At 44.8% G+C, this 15,230-nt stretch overlaps 1 protein-coding gene across 1 annotated transcript in view; it reads left to right on the top strand.

The window, feature by feature from the left end:
* FRMD4B (FERM domain containing 4B) overlaps positions 1-14,496 on the top strand; it is an 86,214-nt gene extending 71,718 nt beyond the window's left edge. The window contains exons 15-23 of the mRNA XM_052776779.1: positions 816-949; positions 1,039-1,158; positions 2,421-2,649; positions 5,891-5,947; positions 7,287-7,434; positions 8,644-8,769; positions 9,939-10,744; positions 11,316-11,448; positions 12,767-14,496. Coding sequence (XP_052632739.1) covers positions 816-949; positions 1,039-1,158; positions 2,421-2,649; positions 5,891-5,947; positions 7,287-7,434; positions 8,644-8,769; positions 9,939-10,744; positions 11,316-11,448; positions 12,767-12,887 — 1,874 coding nt within the window. The 3' untranslated portion in view covers positions 12,888-14,496. The remainder of the gene's footprint in view (positions 1-815; positions 950-1,038; positions 1,159-2,420; positions 2,650-5,890; positions 5,948-7,286; positions 7,435-8,643; positions 8,770-9,938; positions 10,745-11,315; positions 11,449-12,766) is intronic.
* The last annotated feature ends 734 nt before the right edge of the window (positions 14,497-15,230 follow it).

Here is a 15,230-nt window from a genome sequence, read left to right as displayed (position 1 = left end):
GCAAGGTAGTGAAGTACAATGGGACTTGTGTATGTTAAAAGGGAAAACAAGGCTAGCTGACCATAAACACGGTGACATATGTGAAGGCATGTATTAGTTATGTGTCTGAAACAGTAACATCAGTAGTATAATCTGCTGTTTCCCCCATGTAACTAAATAAGGAAATAAAAATATGCTAGGTGGATAAGCACCCATATACTCTTGGTCCGTGAATAATTTGATATCGGTTTACCAGTCAGTCCTTGAATGACTGTAAGTCTTGTCGAAGTCTGGGGGATATTTGATCTAGGCTAACTTTAAGCACCCATTCTAGGAGTTGAATTGCCCCGAGCTTCCTCAAAAATGACCAGGGAAGACAAATACTTCCAAAGAAAGCTCAGCTCTGGAGTGGACTTTGGATCTCTCCCGTGACTGTGGAGGAGGGGAAAAGGGGGGAGGGAGAAGCCTGGCTGCCACATGTAGGTGCCTCGAGGTGAAGCCCAAGTGAGGAGCCTCAGTGTCTGTCTTGAAAGCAAAGTCAAAGCCAAAATATCAAGTATATAGTAGATATCGCTAATGCAATGTTTTATATTTTGGGTGGTGGGGTTTGGGGGTGTATACTTGGGACTTATTGTGCAAGTATATATATTGGGGGTTTGAAAAAGTGTGGATTTCCTAAAAGCCTGCTTGCTGGATGACATGAGAGCTGGATGTTGCACTTGGGATAATGTGTTGTTTTGTTGGGCTGGACTGCTTTGGGGAGATCTCAGCTTACCTGACCGGAAAAAAATGGCTTTTACCTGCAAATCCTCTGATACAGAGAGTGTATTTTTCAGGCTCTCAGGATTCAGAGGTCAGTGAAGAACAAAAAAAGGAGAAAATTATGGAACTAAAAAAGAAGGAGAAACTCCTTCAGGAAAAACTGCTTCAGAAAGTTGAGGAGCTGAAGAAAATCTGCCTGCGAGAGGCGGTGAGAACTGCCCTTTACGCTGGGGTTGGGGTGGGTGAGAGCCCTTTTCTCCCTCTGGACCTTCACGTGGAGCCTTCTCTGTTCCCCAGGAGCTGACGGGCAAGATGCCCAAGGAGTATCCACTGAGCACTGGAGAGGAACCTCCCCAGGTCAGGAGACGTGTTGGCACGGCGTTCAAGCTGGATGACAACCTGCTCCCGAGCGAAGAGGTGAGCGCTGCGGTTTGTTTTCACAGCAGAGGTGGGGTGGCTAGACCAGTGGCCAAAGCCCCTTGTAAATAAGCCAGCTCTTCCCTGATTGTTTTAAGAGGAGGCAGCCAAGACAGTCGCTTGCATAGGCTGGGAAATTTAGACAGGTACCGCCTGTATTTCAGCCATGCTGCCTTTGAAATGACCAGGAAGTTGGCTGTTTCAAAAGGCATTAAAATCCCCTGACCTGAACCCCTGATTTGGCCGTGCTGGTTGAATTTTAATGGACATTTTACTGCTAATTAGAGAGGAGCAGGTGCATAACGCCGTTTGGCAACCCATGGCTGTGAGCTGTTCTCGAGCGTTGATTTGTGTCGCGTTGAAATTGTGTTGGAACCCAGAACGTGGCAGGGATGTGCGCTGTCCCCCTTCCAAAATCATCTGTCCGTGAGCATAGTTGTGTGACAGGTGACAGAAGGAGGAGATTTATTTCTGGCTTAATGCAAGTTCCACCTCAGTAAAAGCTCTCCATATTGCTCAAGAAGCTAATATGAACTTTGCTGGCAGAGACTGACTCAGGAGATATGGTAATTCAGATATTTGCAGTTTCTGGACACATACCATTCCCCCTCATTCCTTGTGAGATTTGTTAACAAGCTGTATCATCCAAGTAGTAAGTAGGTGTTGGGCGCTTTGCATCTGTCTTTCACCAAAAACTCGCTGCCCTGGCTCACAGGGCTGGTGTAATCCATGTCTGCAGCAAGCTAATTTTACGTAAACTGCTTAAACGCTACAAAATCCTACTGACCAGATTTAATAATGTGGTTTTTAGCACTTCTGCAGTGCCTTTCATCTGAGCTTCTTAAAGTTGTTTACAAACAATTAATTAAAGCCTCCAACTCCCTGTGACGTAGGTATGGCGATATAAATTTCCATTTTTATTTTCTCCAAAGTAGAGAGAGATTTTGAACAGACGTTTTCAGTCTTGGACTCAGAACAGGAGGTTTAGCGGTCTAAACCTGAATTTAGGTATCTACCTTATGTCACCCAGGCTCAAGGACTTTGGACCTTTCTCAAGAGATCTCATAGCCTTACACTAGTCATAGAAATAAGATTTAAGACTTTCATATGCTGAGATTGTCTTGTGTATGAACTTTGGTATTTCTGTGTTTCGTGCTCAAGATTTTACTTCATTACCACAAAAATAGATCTCCTATTCAATAACCTTCATTGATAATTTCTACCCAGAGTACAGGCAAATAATTAATCTCACAAATTTGCAGGATCCTGCTTTGCAGGACTTGGAGAGCAATTTTATCATACAGCAAAAGCTGGTGGAAGCCGCAAAGAAACTTGCCAGTGAGGCAGACCTCTGCAAAAATGTGAAGAAGAAAAGAAAGCAAGAGTATGCTGATGCTGTAAAAAAGCTGCAAGAGATAGAAAATTCCATAAATGAATATAGAATCAAGTGTGGCAAAAAACCAACCCAGAAATCAACTCTTACTCTACCAGGTAAGCAAGAGAATTCCCTGTGTTCTGATGAAAACGGGGGGGGGAGTAATTTGGCTCAGTTACAAGTTTTGTTTACATCTTCTCTATATGGTTTTTATCTTCTCCAAGGCAGTTAAGTAAGAAAAAAAGAGATGCAGTTGCTGCATCTGATAGGCCAAGTGCACTGCTTATAGGCTGAGGGCAGAATAAACTGCAGTTTTAGGAACAAGTGCAGACACGTTCCAGCACCATCTACAGACCGAAGGTGCTATACATAGAAAGGCTGGCAGGAGCATCTCAGCCGAAACTGGTGTGGTGTCTGAATTCATAGTGTATTGAGTTCAGTTGTATGTCTAAGCCGCCACATGCAAGATCTCTCTCCCTTCCCTTCCACAATGCTTCAGTTCTAGCAAAAATAGAGCATGTGAGTTTTTCTACAGGATCGAGGAAATAAGGATCAAAGACTTTGTTTCTTGATTAAAAATTACTGATTTCCAGGAAGACATAGATGAAGTTCAAGAGTTTATGAATGCAAATAGTGGCAAACAGATTTTTTTACTAAATCCATTTGCTAGTGATGAGCACCGTGAAAGCAGATACCCTTGGCCTCTCCATGCTGAAAGTGTGATTTTCCTAAGGGAAGTGAGATTCTTGCTGCTTCATATGATAAACCATGGAAACTTGCTAGTATCCAAGCCAATTGAAGGAGTTTGGGAGTAGTAAAAGCTCACAGGTATTGCAGGCTCTTGTAGTTTCTATAGTGATTAACAGTTTTAGGACATGTTTCACTTCTGCCCTCTGTGGAATATATATATGGATAATTGTTAATGTTTAATTGATTTCTTTTTCCCTGAGGAAATGCTGTTTTGTGAGGTTAGTGGGGTTTTTCCTGGGAATTACAAGGTGGGAAAGAAAATGCAATATTTTTCTGCTGTTTATATCGATACCCTCTTACTGACCTTTGAGACGGGACCTCTTGACAACATGTATTTTTGCTGAAAGAGACCCTTTTCCTGTGCACGGCCAGGTTTCTGTTGGGGAAACCTTCACCGTGTCCCATTCCCATTGAGAGCTTGGTTTGGATTCTTACCCAGCACAAACCACGGCAGCACCGGGCTATCCATCATCACAAAGTGCTTATTCTGAAAGGTTGATGATTGCTATTTAATGTGGCCCAGCTAGTTCCTGATTGACAGAGATGAGGAAGACATCTGTTTTTCCAGTCTCTTGCTCACCAATCTGGATATTAATTGTGGGCGGCCCTGTATTACCTGGGACACATGATGTGTAGTAACGACCGGGAAGCTAATGAAGACCAGTGAGCAGCGAGGGCCATGTGAGGTGCACGCTCGCTGTTGTTCGTTGCAGGCAGTTTTTTGTCCTGTTGTGCAAACAAGCAACTTAAGAGTGGGTCCTTATACATTTAGCCCGTCATTTTGCAACATTTGATACACGACGTCCTTGTTTGCTGTCTGGGAAGGTGGACACAGCCAGAAGGGACTGGAGTCCGTGTCTCAAAGGGTCTCCCTGCCCGTAGAGACTGCAAGACAGCAAATACTTAGCCAGCAGTACGTTAGCTGCCTTCCCTTCCAGTGCTTGACTCTTGCACTGCAGCATGTATTTGTTTATCTGAAGCAGAACTGTCATCAGCTTCAATAATTGGATTTTATGTTTAACCTTTTCACCATCACTGAGGGTACTCTTGGGCTCAAGGTACAGGGTTTCAGAAGGCTGAGCAGTGATGAGTCACTTGCATCTGTGAATTTGGGGAATGACTTGTTGGAAATAATGTGTTAAATAGTAACATTGATTTATTGAATCAAACCATAGCTATTTTCATCCCAGCCCCCAAGGGATGGGAGGTGAAGGACATACTGGACTGTCTCCTGCTCCCCATGTTCCACTCTCCCTTTCCTTTGCTTCCTCTGTAGTCCAGAGTTTCTTCCACTTTTGCAGGGAATTGCACGGATTCAGGATTTAAATTCAGAGCTCCCCTATATGTCAGCGGTGCAGACCCCACAAGAATCCAGCAGCGTAGCTTTAGACTGGCTTTTTTTTTTCCCTAGGTAGGTTTTTTTCCTCCTTGCACTGGGCCCAGTTCCATATTTCACCACCATGTGGTCAAATTCATGTGAATAAGCTCCCCTGAAGCTTTTTCCCAGTGTCAGGTTGCAAGCAGAGCTGCAACCCATCCTTGGTGATCTGACAAGTCCCCTCAGGGCAGGGGCCAGCCCTCATGTTTTGCTGTTCTTGAAAAGCTGCTCTGTTTACCAAATTCTCGTAACCAGACCTTTCTTCGTAGCAAAGCGTGACAGCAAGGGAGCAACGTACGTTGCATATGCTCATGATGAGTGATGGAGGAAGCAGGTGTCATATACAGAGTGGCTGCCACCGTCCTCTTTTGTTGCTTCCTCTCCCTCTTGCATAGAGGTTCATGGAGACTTTTTACCCCACCAGCACTGTGTCTTACCAGAAACGGCCTAGGAGCAGATTTTTCTGTGGGTTAATTATGTTTTGTGCTCCTTTTTATCACCAGCCTAATTTCTCTGCCGCTGCTGGTCTGTTCTAAACCTTAGCAAGGACAGGCTCTTTCTGAGCAAGTGGTAGTGTGTCATGTCAAGGTGAGAGGACAGGCAGGTGCAGTAAAGCACTTTGAATAAATAACAAAACATAAAAGAAAAGAAACGAAAAAAACGTCCATACAACCGTTACTGCTCTCTGTGGTGTTGGAATTTGCAATAACTTGATTGAAATCAGTGGAATTATTCTGGATTGATACTAATTTAATTGAAACAGAATTTGTATGCTGATAAAACATTCAAAAGTGAATGCCAAATTCAAAAGGCATTTCGTACCTACCTGGTGGGATTTCAGGTGTACCTGGAGGAGATTAGATGCTAGCAGCCAAGATCTGCATGTCTGTGTAGGCTCCTGACTCCTACTGAAGCACCAAAACACCCTGTGAGATCTGTTGGAAGTTGGGTGGAAAACACCTTTGTAAAACTTGGCCTGATTCCTGCTGCAGCTGAAAAAAATCTCCTTTGATAATTACATAGGTAGCTTGCTGAACTGCAGTGAACACAATTAGGTCATGATATACTCCACAGCAGGACTGTCTTCAGGCTGTTGAGGGCTAAAGCATACAGATTGTAGCGTTACAAGTAGCAGCAGGCTCTGAAGCTGTAGAAAATAAACTGTATCTGATATTTAGAAATTGATGTTGAGTGTCTCCTATGCTTAAAGTGCTTGTTTGCATTCACAGATGATATAATCCCGTCTGAGAGCAGCTCCCTGTCTGATACAACCACCTATGATGATGGTATGTTGCTTATCCTTTTCTTCCTATGAAGTGTGCCTGCTCAGAGACACTGCTTTGACTTAATGTCCTTTAGCCTACTATTTTGGTGGCTTTTGATGGCAAATTACTTTATAGCAGAAGAAATAAGAGCTTAATCAGGAATGTCTTTCCTCGTAATGGGTTAGTTATTGAAAGTTTCTGCTCTGTGAGCTGATCTGAGTCATCTTTAGAGAAGGCGGTTGGTTTTAACATGACCAACCTCCAAGCTGAGGGCACTGTGGATGTCAAATACTTCATCCCTAGGACCTGGCCAGAGGTGGGTGAGCGGTTGGAGGACTTACGAGCTGGGAGGATTTGCCCAGCCCTTCTGTCCTCACAGCTACTATAAAGCTTACAAAAAAGTAGAATAGTCACAGATATTAAAAGATCTGTTTACGTTTATCTGTTACCTAGTGAGCTTGCCTTCTTGCATGGGTATGGTGTTTGCTCAGCTTACTCATTTCACGCACACACCCACAGACACACACATTCACGCCCTGTTCCACAAGGTGGAAAGGACTTGGCTTGCCTGTCCCTTAAACTGGATAATCATCATTTGGGGACAAACATTATCGAAATTATTACTCACTTTTCAGTTAGGGCCTGATTCTGATCTCACTTTGTCCCAGTTTTAGACTTGTACAATCCATCTGGTACTTGAAAATGGAGTTACACCTGATTCCTGCTTGTACAAGTAGAAGTAGAGCCGGGGCTTTGGCTTGTGAACGTGTTCTCTGTGATACTCTTCCTGCATTTATATGTATTAGTTGGAGTTTCCTTTTGGCTCCGATGGAACCTGGGTTGTGCCTTAAGTAAAGTGAGAACAAGGATCAAACCAGCGTCTTCCCAGTTGCCTTCAGCCAAATGTGTCTGTCAGTTGTCTTTCCTCATTCAGCAGCTTTTGAAGTTGGTCCCTTTTAGGTTGTATTTCAAACCTAATTCTTAAAATGTCATTTTCAAATAAAGAGCTGGAAGGGGAGGGAGAGGAACTGGCCTTTGTAGAGGCTGAGCTTGCCTCCTCGGCTCTGGGAAGGATTGCACTGCAAACAGGTGTTTTCCCAAGGAAGTTCCACTTTGTGATCTGGCACAACCCCAAGCTGTGTGTAATCTCCGTAGGAGTCGGTGCTGCTGAGTTGTACGAGCCTCTGCGATGTCCTGTCTGCGTCGAGGAGAGCTTGGTGCAGACAGGAGAGTCTTTCTAGATTCACAGCTTCTGTCATTCTCTGTAGTGCAAAGTGTTTCTGCTTAAGGGCCACAGATTTGCACATGGGGCAAAAATATCAAGGATTTTGCTAACAAAATACGTTTTCCTTTCCAACAGTTAGTGAATCGCTTCCTGTGCCAGCACAGAGACCCAGCTCTGTGCAGCTTTCTCCAAGGCTTCCTCCACCAAAGTCCCTCGGGGTGGAGAGAATTCATCTCAGAAAGTCATCCATAAACGAGCAGCTCTTGGAAACCAGACACTCCAGGTAGGGATGTCTTGCTGCTGCTGTGCTCTCTGCCTTGCTGGCATAAGCTCTGTCTTGCCCCTGCCAAGACTCCTGTTACTACGGGCACTTCAGCGGAGCCTGCTGCCTCCACATTCCTCTGCAATTACAGGATTTGGTGATAGGAGATAAATTTCCTGTTTAGTAACAAAAGTGTGTATAAGTAGTTGTCACAGTCTCTGAAATTGTAGGGTAGTGTAGTCTTTGTGAAGAGGTTTGAGATGGGCGAGAAATTTAATAGCGAGGGCTGTATTTAAGGAATTGCTCGTGCCCACCAGCGCTGTCACCCTTTGTCTCTGTGGTTTGTTTTCAGTATTAATTAAACAACTTGTAGTTTTCCTGATGACTGTGCTTAATGGCTTCAGATAACACCAAACCATACCCATCCCTTCTGATGGCATCGGTATTTCAGCAGGTACATTGTCAAAGCGGACAGAATTCGCTAAGTCCTGATGGGTAGTTCTCCATTTAAGAGCAGTGTTAGGGGATTCAACCAGCTACCATCACTAGTGTCAGCTGCAGTGACTGGCTGAGGTTCTGTATGTATCTGTGGGATTTGGGCACTTGCTGAGCTAGAAGAACAGTTCCGTGGAGCACATCGACAGCAGTAGCTCTGCTGATGGTTGTGTGATCGTGTTATGTGGGTCTGATCTGGTGCTGGTTGTTCTCAGTGTAAGGATTCCCACTGATGTTGATATTTCTTGGATTGTGTCTTGTGTAAGCAGGCTGTTGAAGGCATGCCTAAAAACGTTTTAAGTTTGGGGCAATGTCATGTCTTTGTGTCTTTTTCTCATCTGTCCCTCAAGATGAGCAGAACAGTCCTCCACATGAAGTTCAGAAGTTGAATTATAGCCATATGTAACCATTTAGCTGCGACATGCTTCATTTTAAAACCCGATTCCTTTGCTTCTCTGTTACCTGCTCTGTCTCTTCTGCTTCATACTTCTGTCCTTTGGCAGCAGCTTTTCCTACCAGTCATCCTCTGAGGACCTCCCTTGAACCACAAGAAGGGGTTGAATTTTTCTTCCTTTTTAACAGTTCTGTTCTTTATACAGGGAAGCACATCCAGTTACGCCCTTACGTGTTTCTTCTGCCCTTCATTTTGTTTCTTCAGGACTTAGGGTGCACGTATTCTGTTTGCTGCGACTTGCACGGCGTTTAACCTAACTGGGATTGTCTCTTTCGTTACAGGGACCCACTTTCGACTCACAGCAGTCCTTACCGAACCCTGGACCGGCCGCCCCAGCCCCATGGGGGGAGAAGCATGCCTACAACCCCTGTGCTCACACGCAACGCCTACAGTAGCAGCCACTTACAGTAAGGGGGCTTTGTTTTAAGTGCGATGTCCATCTTCGGCAGCAGCAAATAAAAGCAAACGGTGTTAAGAGGGCAAAGGGTCCTTTGCCGTGCAGCTTTCACTACAGCAGGGTCAGGTTCTCCAAATGTCTTTTCTGGATATTAGAGGTACAAGGTTAATATCAGCCATGATCTTCTGGCACAGTCCTGCACCAGCTTTGTGACACGCGAGTGAGGGCATTCGTGTGAGCGCAAACCCTGTCTGGGCAAACAGCAGCACACACAAATGGGTGTCTTCAAAATTAGGAGTGAGATGGAAGCTGGCACACAAATTTTGCCTATCTGATCATGAAAGACTATAGGAGAAGGGTCATTTCCAGATAGGCACCTATAGGGAGTTCTAACAAGTAATGCTTGCTCAAAAAGTTTCTGTAAAATACTTGTAAGATAGCCAGAATTTATTTTACATTTCCTTTGTAGCCTCATTTTCTAGCAAAGCGAGGCTTATGAAATTGTATTGTCCGTCAGCTAGTGGTCTCCCCATAAAAAACTTGTTCACAAGCTGACAGATGTCTGCTGTGGATTACGTTCCTGCAAGCCTCCTGAAAATGTAAGTGGCCGGATAGAGAAGAGAGATCCCAGTTAGTGCCGTTGCTATGGGAAGAGAGCTGCAACATGAGCTCACCTGTATTATTAGACAGCTGAGAATCCATGCTGGGGAAGGAGAGATACTATAAATCTTACGATGTTATTGAGAGCTCGTGGTTTATTTGGCTGGGGTAATGCAGCCTTGAGAGACAGAGCCACAGGAAACCCATCTTCCTGTGTTCTGCTCCAGCTCAGTTACTTGTGTAGACTTTACCTACTTAAAAACCGAGAGCGCCCTCCTGTAAATCATTACAAAATTTGAGTTTGTGAGCTTTGCTGCATGTATCCCTGTCACAGATTAACCTTGCTCACCACGATAGATTTTTATATGAGAGATCCCCTAGTGTTGCAGCAAATCTAAAATTCAGCCAAGCTGAATTTCTTGCAATGCAGATAGTCTACATGGAAAGATAAGACTGGGTTTGTATTGTGCTTTGACTGGGGAGGCAGCGTGCCTGACTCACCCATGCATGCTCTCTCCAGCTCTCTGTGTATGTTCGCGTGTGACTGCCTTTAACTAACCGACATCTGTGGTGTTTCAGGCCAGATGTTTCCCCGCACCACTGCCGGCAGCGCAGTGGAAGTCTGGAATCCCAAACCCACCTGCTGTCCGAGACTCCTGCTGAAAAGGCAGCCTTCACCCTCTCAAAGTCCCAGCGAAGCAGCAGCACAGAGATCCTCGATGATGGATCATCCTACACTAGCCAGTCAAGTGCAGAATATTACTGCGTGACACCTACTCCCAATCCATATTATACTACTCAGACGCTCGACAACAGGACCAGGGGTCGAAGACGGTCAAAGAAACAAAACATTTCTGCTGCAAATTCAGGAAGTATGCCAAATCTTGCCCAGAAGGATGTCCGCAATGGTGTCTACCACAAGAGTCAGGAGCAGCCTTCCTCTAGTTACTATATTTCTGGATATTCCCCATACACCGAATCTGACGTTTATTACAATGGAGGTTATGTTTATGAGAGCGATACGGAGGGACAGTACAGTGTCAATCCTTCTTATCGCTCATCAGCACATTACGGATATGACCGTTACAGGGAATTCAGGTCTTACCATGAGGATGAAGTGGACAGAGTACCGCACAACCCATATGCAACCCTAAGGCTTCCAAGGAAGCAAGTTGCTAAAACGGAGCACATAACCAAAAACATTCACAAGGCCTTAGTTGCAGAGCATCTCCGTGGTTGGTACCAACGTGCCTCCAGTCAAAAGGAACAGGGTCATAGCCTGCAGGCAGGCTTTGAGTCTGACAGAGGATCTCAAAGGAGTTTGGGCTTTGCTGGTCTGCAGGTGCCGTGCTCTCCTAGCAGTCGGGTGTCGTCTTTCTCTTCGGGTAATGTCTGATTTCTTCTGTGCTGAGTGTTTAAGTCCCTGCTGTGCATCAAATTCTGCCCCCCTCCGCTGCCTCGATGAAGTCAGCAGAGTAGAAGCGAGGCTAGAGCTCTGTCTTGAAAGGTAGATGAGGAACTGAATAGGATCTTGTTGTTCCGTGCTTGCGAAGGCAGACTTGCTTGTTGCCTTCTCCTATGGGTAAAACTGCCTTTTACTCTTTGTAAGCGCAGTAGTCTCAAGAAGCACAAAGAGCCACAGGAGTTTCAAACAGGCATGTTTACCAACTAGAAGCAATGTGTAAAACTTCATGCCATGTAAATACAGTTGCCATGATGGCTTCCAAAATACGGTACAATAAGCATCACTGAATGGGTCAGAAATACTTTTTAAAGAGATTCCCTGGCTGCAAAATACCACCCGCACAGCGCTTTCCTCCCTACAGGGCTTGTAAATCATACTTCGTGTTTGCATTGTCTGCTTGTGTGTCCTGCAGAAACCCATAGAGATTGTCTCATTTGTCTCGGCTGATTTAACTGGAGAAAGATCTAATTTGCTGTAATTTTTAATTCCAGCATCTTCTGCAAACACGGCTGGGAACTGGCGGAACCCGCTTGCACTGGGACTTTCGGACTACGATACGTTGTCTCATTCCTCTTATGCCAGCTGTTACGGGAATGTTTATGGCAACCTTCCTTTGCAAAGCAGGTGAGTAGAGTATACCAAGATTTTCTGCCCTTCCTCCTGCATTTCACAGGCTGTTAAAACTTCTGAGAAAATCAGCTTGATTTCAAAGGGCCAGGATGAAGGGTTGTTCTAAAATTGACTTTGGGAGAGCAAGTCTTCGCTGTGTGGAGTAGGTCAGCTGTACCACCGATACTCAAGGAAGGGGTAAGCCGTCATAGCGAAGGATAGACTCATTTCTTGCACAGCCTTTTGCTCTGGCTGATGCTGGACCATCAAAGATCTTGCGCTCCCTGGCAGCTGCGATGATCGGAGCAGCGTTGCGGGCAGAGCACCCACTGAGCCCCGTCCCTCTCGCCCCCGTGTCCCAGTGCTGGCGTTCAAAGGCGATACACCGCATCCGCCAAGTGCATCGTGCTTGGCAGAGCTTAACCCGGGAACCAGGAGGGCCGTGCTGCTGCTTGCAGAGCCATCCTGCTCGGGGGGGGCTCTCCCGAGGAAGGCGGTGAGCCCAGGGTCTGCTCTGTCCTTGCAGAAACTCCTGCAGCTCTCTCGCTGCTTCTACTTGGTGTTTTCGGTCTCTTCCTCCCGCTATCGTACGCCAGCTGTTACCAGTAAGGACAGAGAGGCCCTGCTCAGGGTGATGGCTCTACCCCCACAAATGCCATCACGTTTAAGTACGCTTATGCTAAGTGTAGCCAGCCGTCGTAAGTACCCCACGTTTGTGCCTCCTGCTTTGCGGGTTGCAGTTTGTGCTTGCTGCCAGGCTGACTTGTGTGAAATTACTGAATTTTTAATTTTGTTTGTTTTAAAACAAAGGTGTAAGAAAAGATAGAAAAGCTTCTGCTAGATCCTTGTTTCTGAGCTAAATGCCATGGGCTTTTTTTATTGCAGTGATTTAAAAGATCCACAGTAACAGCGTTTAAAAATAAATACAGTTTCCACTAATATCTTAAATTCCTATAATTGGGCTTTGAAAACTCAGCTTATTTTGGCAGCTTTATCTAAATGAGGCTTATTAGCTATTAATTTTCCATGTTCTGAATCACTTGTCTGATTGTTCATCTGTTTTATTCTCTATATTAATGTGATTATGGCAAATGAGCAATCAATACACCCTACAGTCTTGATAATTTGAAGCAACTGAGATCCTGTTGCACACCATTTTACTAATTACAACACGAAAACTGGGTTTGTGTTTGGATCCAAATTGCGCTGGAGTGAACTCACAATAACCAGCACTAGTTCAAGCCCAAGGGAGTTGTGTGAGTTTGTGCAGCACTTGGGGGGTCTGGGGAAGACCCTCAGCTCTTGCTGATCCCTGATGCCATGTCTCTTACAGAGCTTACGCAGAGACGAGCCAGCTGGGTGGTGATGATGAGAGCCGGTTGGAAGAAGACTTGCACAGGAACGAGCAGAGGTTATTCTGGCATGAGGATTCAAAACCCGGGACGCTCGTGTAGGCAGCCTGCAGCCCCACATTCGTACCCTTGCGTGCCTTGCACAAAATGCTGTGACTCCGAGGCAGATCTCGGGTGGAACTTCTAAACTGAACATAAAAAGGAAGCAGGCTGTTTTGCTGGGAAAGATTGAATTCAGCATTAAGAGGGACTATAGCAAAATGACAAAGTCTTACCATGAATGGCGTTTCTTTCTGAATCCAGATACCCTACACAAGCAAGGGCAAGCCACAGTTTAATCTATTACTAGATGCAGCACTTGGTTGAAGTATTTATATTTAGCAAGCACTTTTTTGGAAGATTGGAAGGTGTTGAAGGCAAACCTCAGAGAAAAAAAAAAAAAATGTGAAAAGGAGACTCTTACGGAAAAACCAGGAATTCTAGGAGCACAATTCTGATGTCTGAAAGAAGAAATGAAAATTTATTCTGCCATGGCTTATGATGACCTGGAAGGACTTTCATAAGCTTATGAAGGATAGATACTGTGTGTGTGAGTGAGGCAAAGGGTGACTTAATCAGTATTGGAACATTACTTGAAGGAAGGCTGAATTTATTTTTTTCTTTTTTAATTATGGAGGTTTGAATGAGTTTATCCATTTTTTTGGGTATTGTTAGGAGTGTTTGTTAGCACCACAAGCAAGTTCTGTAAAGAAAAGACACGATATGTCATGTAAAACTATAGGTGGTTGTGGATTTTGGAAACAGAAGCAGTAACCTTTGAAATCTCTTTTCCATGATAAAGTGTAATTAATAACCTCCCATTTAATGACCTTTCCATGGTACAACTTCACTGTGTGGAGGAGTAGGCAAATATTCACGGTGGCTGCACAGTGACCCCTGTTCATTGGGTGACGATTACGTTTTGCTCTGCCACAGTGAATCAAGGAACCGCAGTGGGGAGCTGCAGTGATCACACGGCGAACAATTTGATTGTAACGGCCAGTATTTTAAGGTGGATGCAAACACAAACAGCCAAGTGGGTGCCTTAAAATGAGGGGCATTAGGATTGTACTGCGATTCACCTGAACTGCCAGGTGCGTTGCAAAGTCACTAAGTGACAGAACAGCATTTTCACAAAACCATTTGTGTAGGAAAAAAAGTGCGACTGCAGTCTTGATCTAAGAGGGATAAACCTACCTCACGTCATCCATCTGTAGGAACAAATTGGCATGGGTTATCTTGTGTGATTTCCAACGACTTGTTTGCATATGGTAAAATCTCTCTCGTTTCTCAGCTGTACTGTGCTTCAGGATTCCATAAATGGTGCTCTTTTTTCTTTTATACAAAGGATTAGTTACTCCTTGTTCATATTGTGAATAGAAAAGTTTCTGATAAACTTTTTTGACATTTTTTACCAATATTCCAGAGCATGTAATATATACAGAAGGACACACTTGTTAAGCTGGTACTTAGTCGTTTGTATTATTAGAGTCGCGATTTGGAATTAAACAAACAAAAACAAAATAAAAAATAACTTATTTCTTTGGTTTTCCATATTTGTATAGCCTTCTAGAAATGCGAAAGCTCTTTTTGCTTATTCTTTTACTACTTCTGAATTTTTTAGACCTATTATTTTGTATAGGTCAATAAACTAAAAAGTGTGCTACCAAAACCATTTCAGCATTCCTCCTATTTCTACTCGAGTGCTTGGAAAAGCGCAGCGTGTGTTATTTCAGGGCTTGTTATTTCAAGTATGAGAAAGTAAATCACCATGGTCTGATTTCTTCTGGCCTGTGATGTTAGGTTGGGTGCAGAGGGCCAGTGGCCTCAGCTGGGGGAAGCTTGGCTCAGCGCAGTTCAGACCCTCCCAAACCAGGTCTGTAAGTCTGAATTTCTGACGATGCACGGAGAGGGGGGAGCGGCTCTTGGTGCCTTTGCCAGGGCCCTCTCCGGCACAGCTGTCCCAAGGGAGCTGAGCTGGGCTTATTCGGCATTCCCACCGGAGGGTCGCTCTCCCTGGACCTGCTGCCCAGCCCCAGCTCAGCAGTGATACACGGGCAGAGGTGGCCTCGTGTTTCTGGAAATAATTCTTGTTCATCTATCCTTGCGCCTAAAAATTGCTGCAGCTTTTCCCGTTTGGAGCGTGGCTCTTGGGGGTTGTGTTGCTCATCTGCTTGGTCCTCTTTTGAGTTTGTGCCCTCTGAGATGCCCACCTTTCTGGAAGAGCAACTTGGCTTTGAGATGTACAAGTGCTTTTGCACCCTGGTCACCAAGCAGTTGAGGTTATTCAGTCTCGCTCTCCTCTCTTCAGAGTTATTTGTCATTTTCTACTTTTTGTGGCATCCATAAGCTTCACCACCATCACTGAATTTTATGCTTATTTCCAGGTTGCTGGTGAAAATAGGT

The sequence above is a fragment of the Harpia harpyja genome, chromosome Z (genome assembly GCF_026419915.1).
Source record: "Harpia harpyja isolate bHarHar1 chromosome Z, bHarHar1 primary haplotype, whole genome shotgun sequence".
Classification (NCBI taxonomy): Eukaryota; Metazoa; Chordata; class Aves; order Accipitriformes; family Accipitridae; genus Harpia; species Harpia harpyja.
The sequence above is the reverse complement of the archived record's forward strand: the minus strand, read 5'-3'. Positions and strand labels throughout refer to the sequence as shown.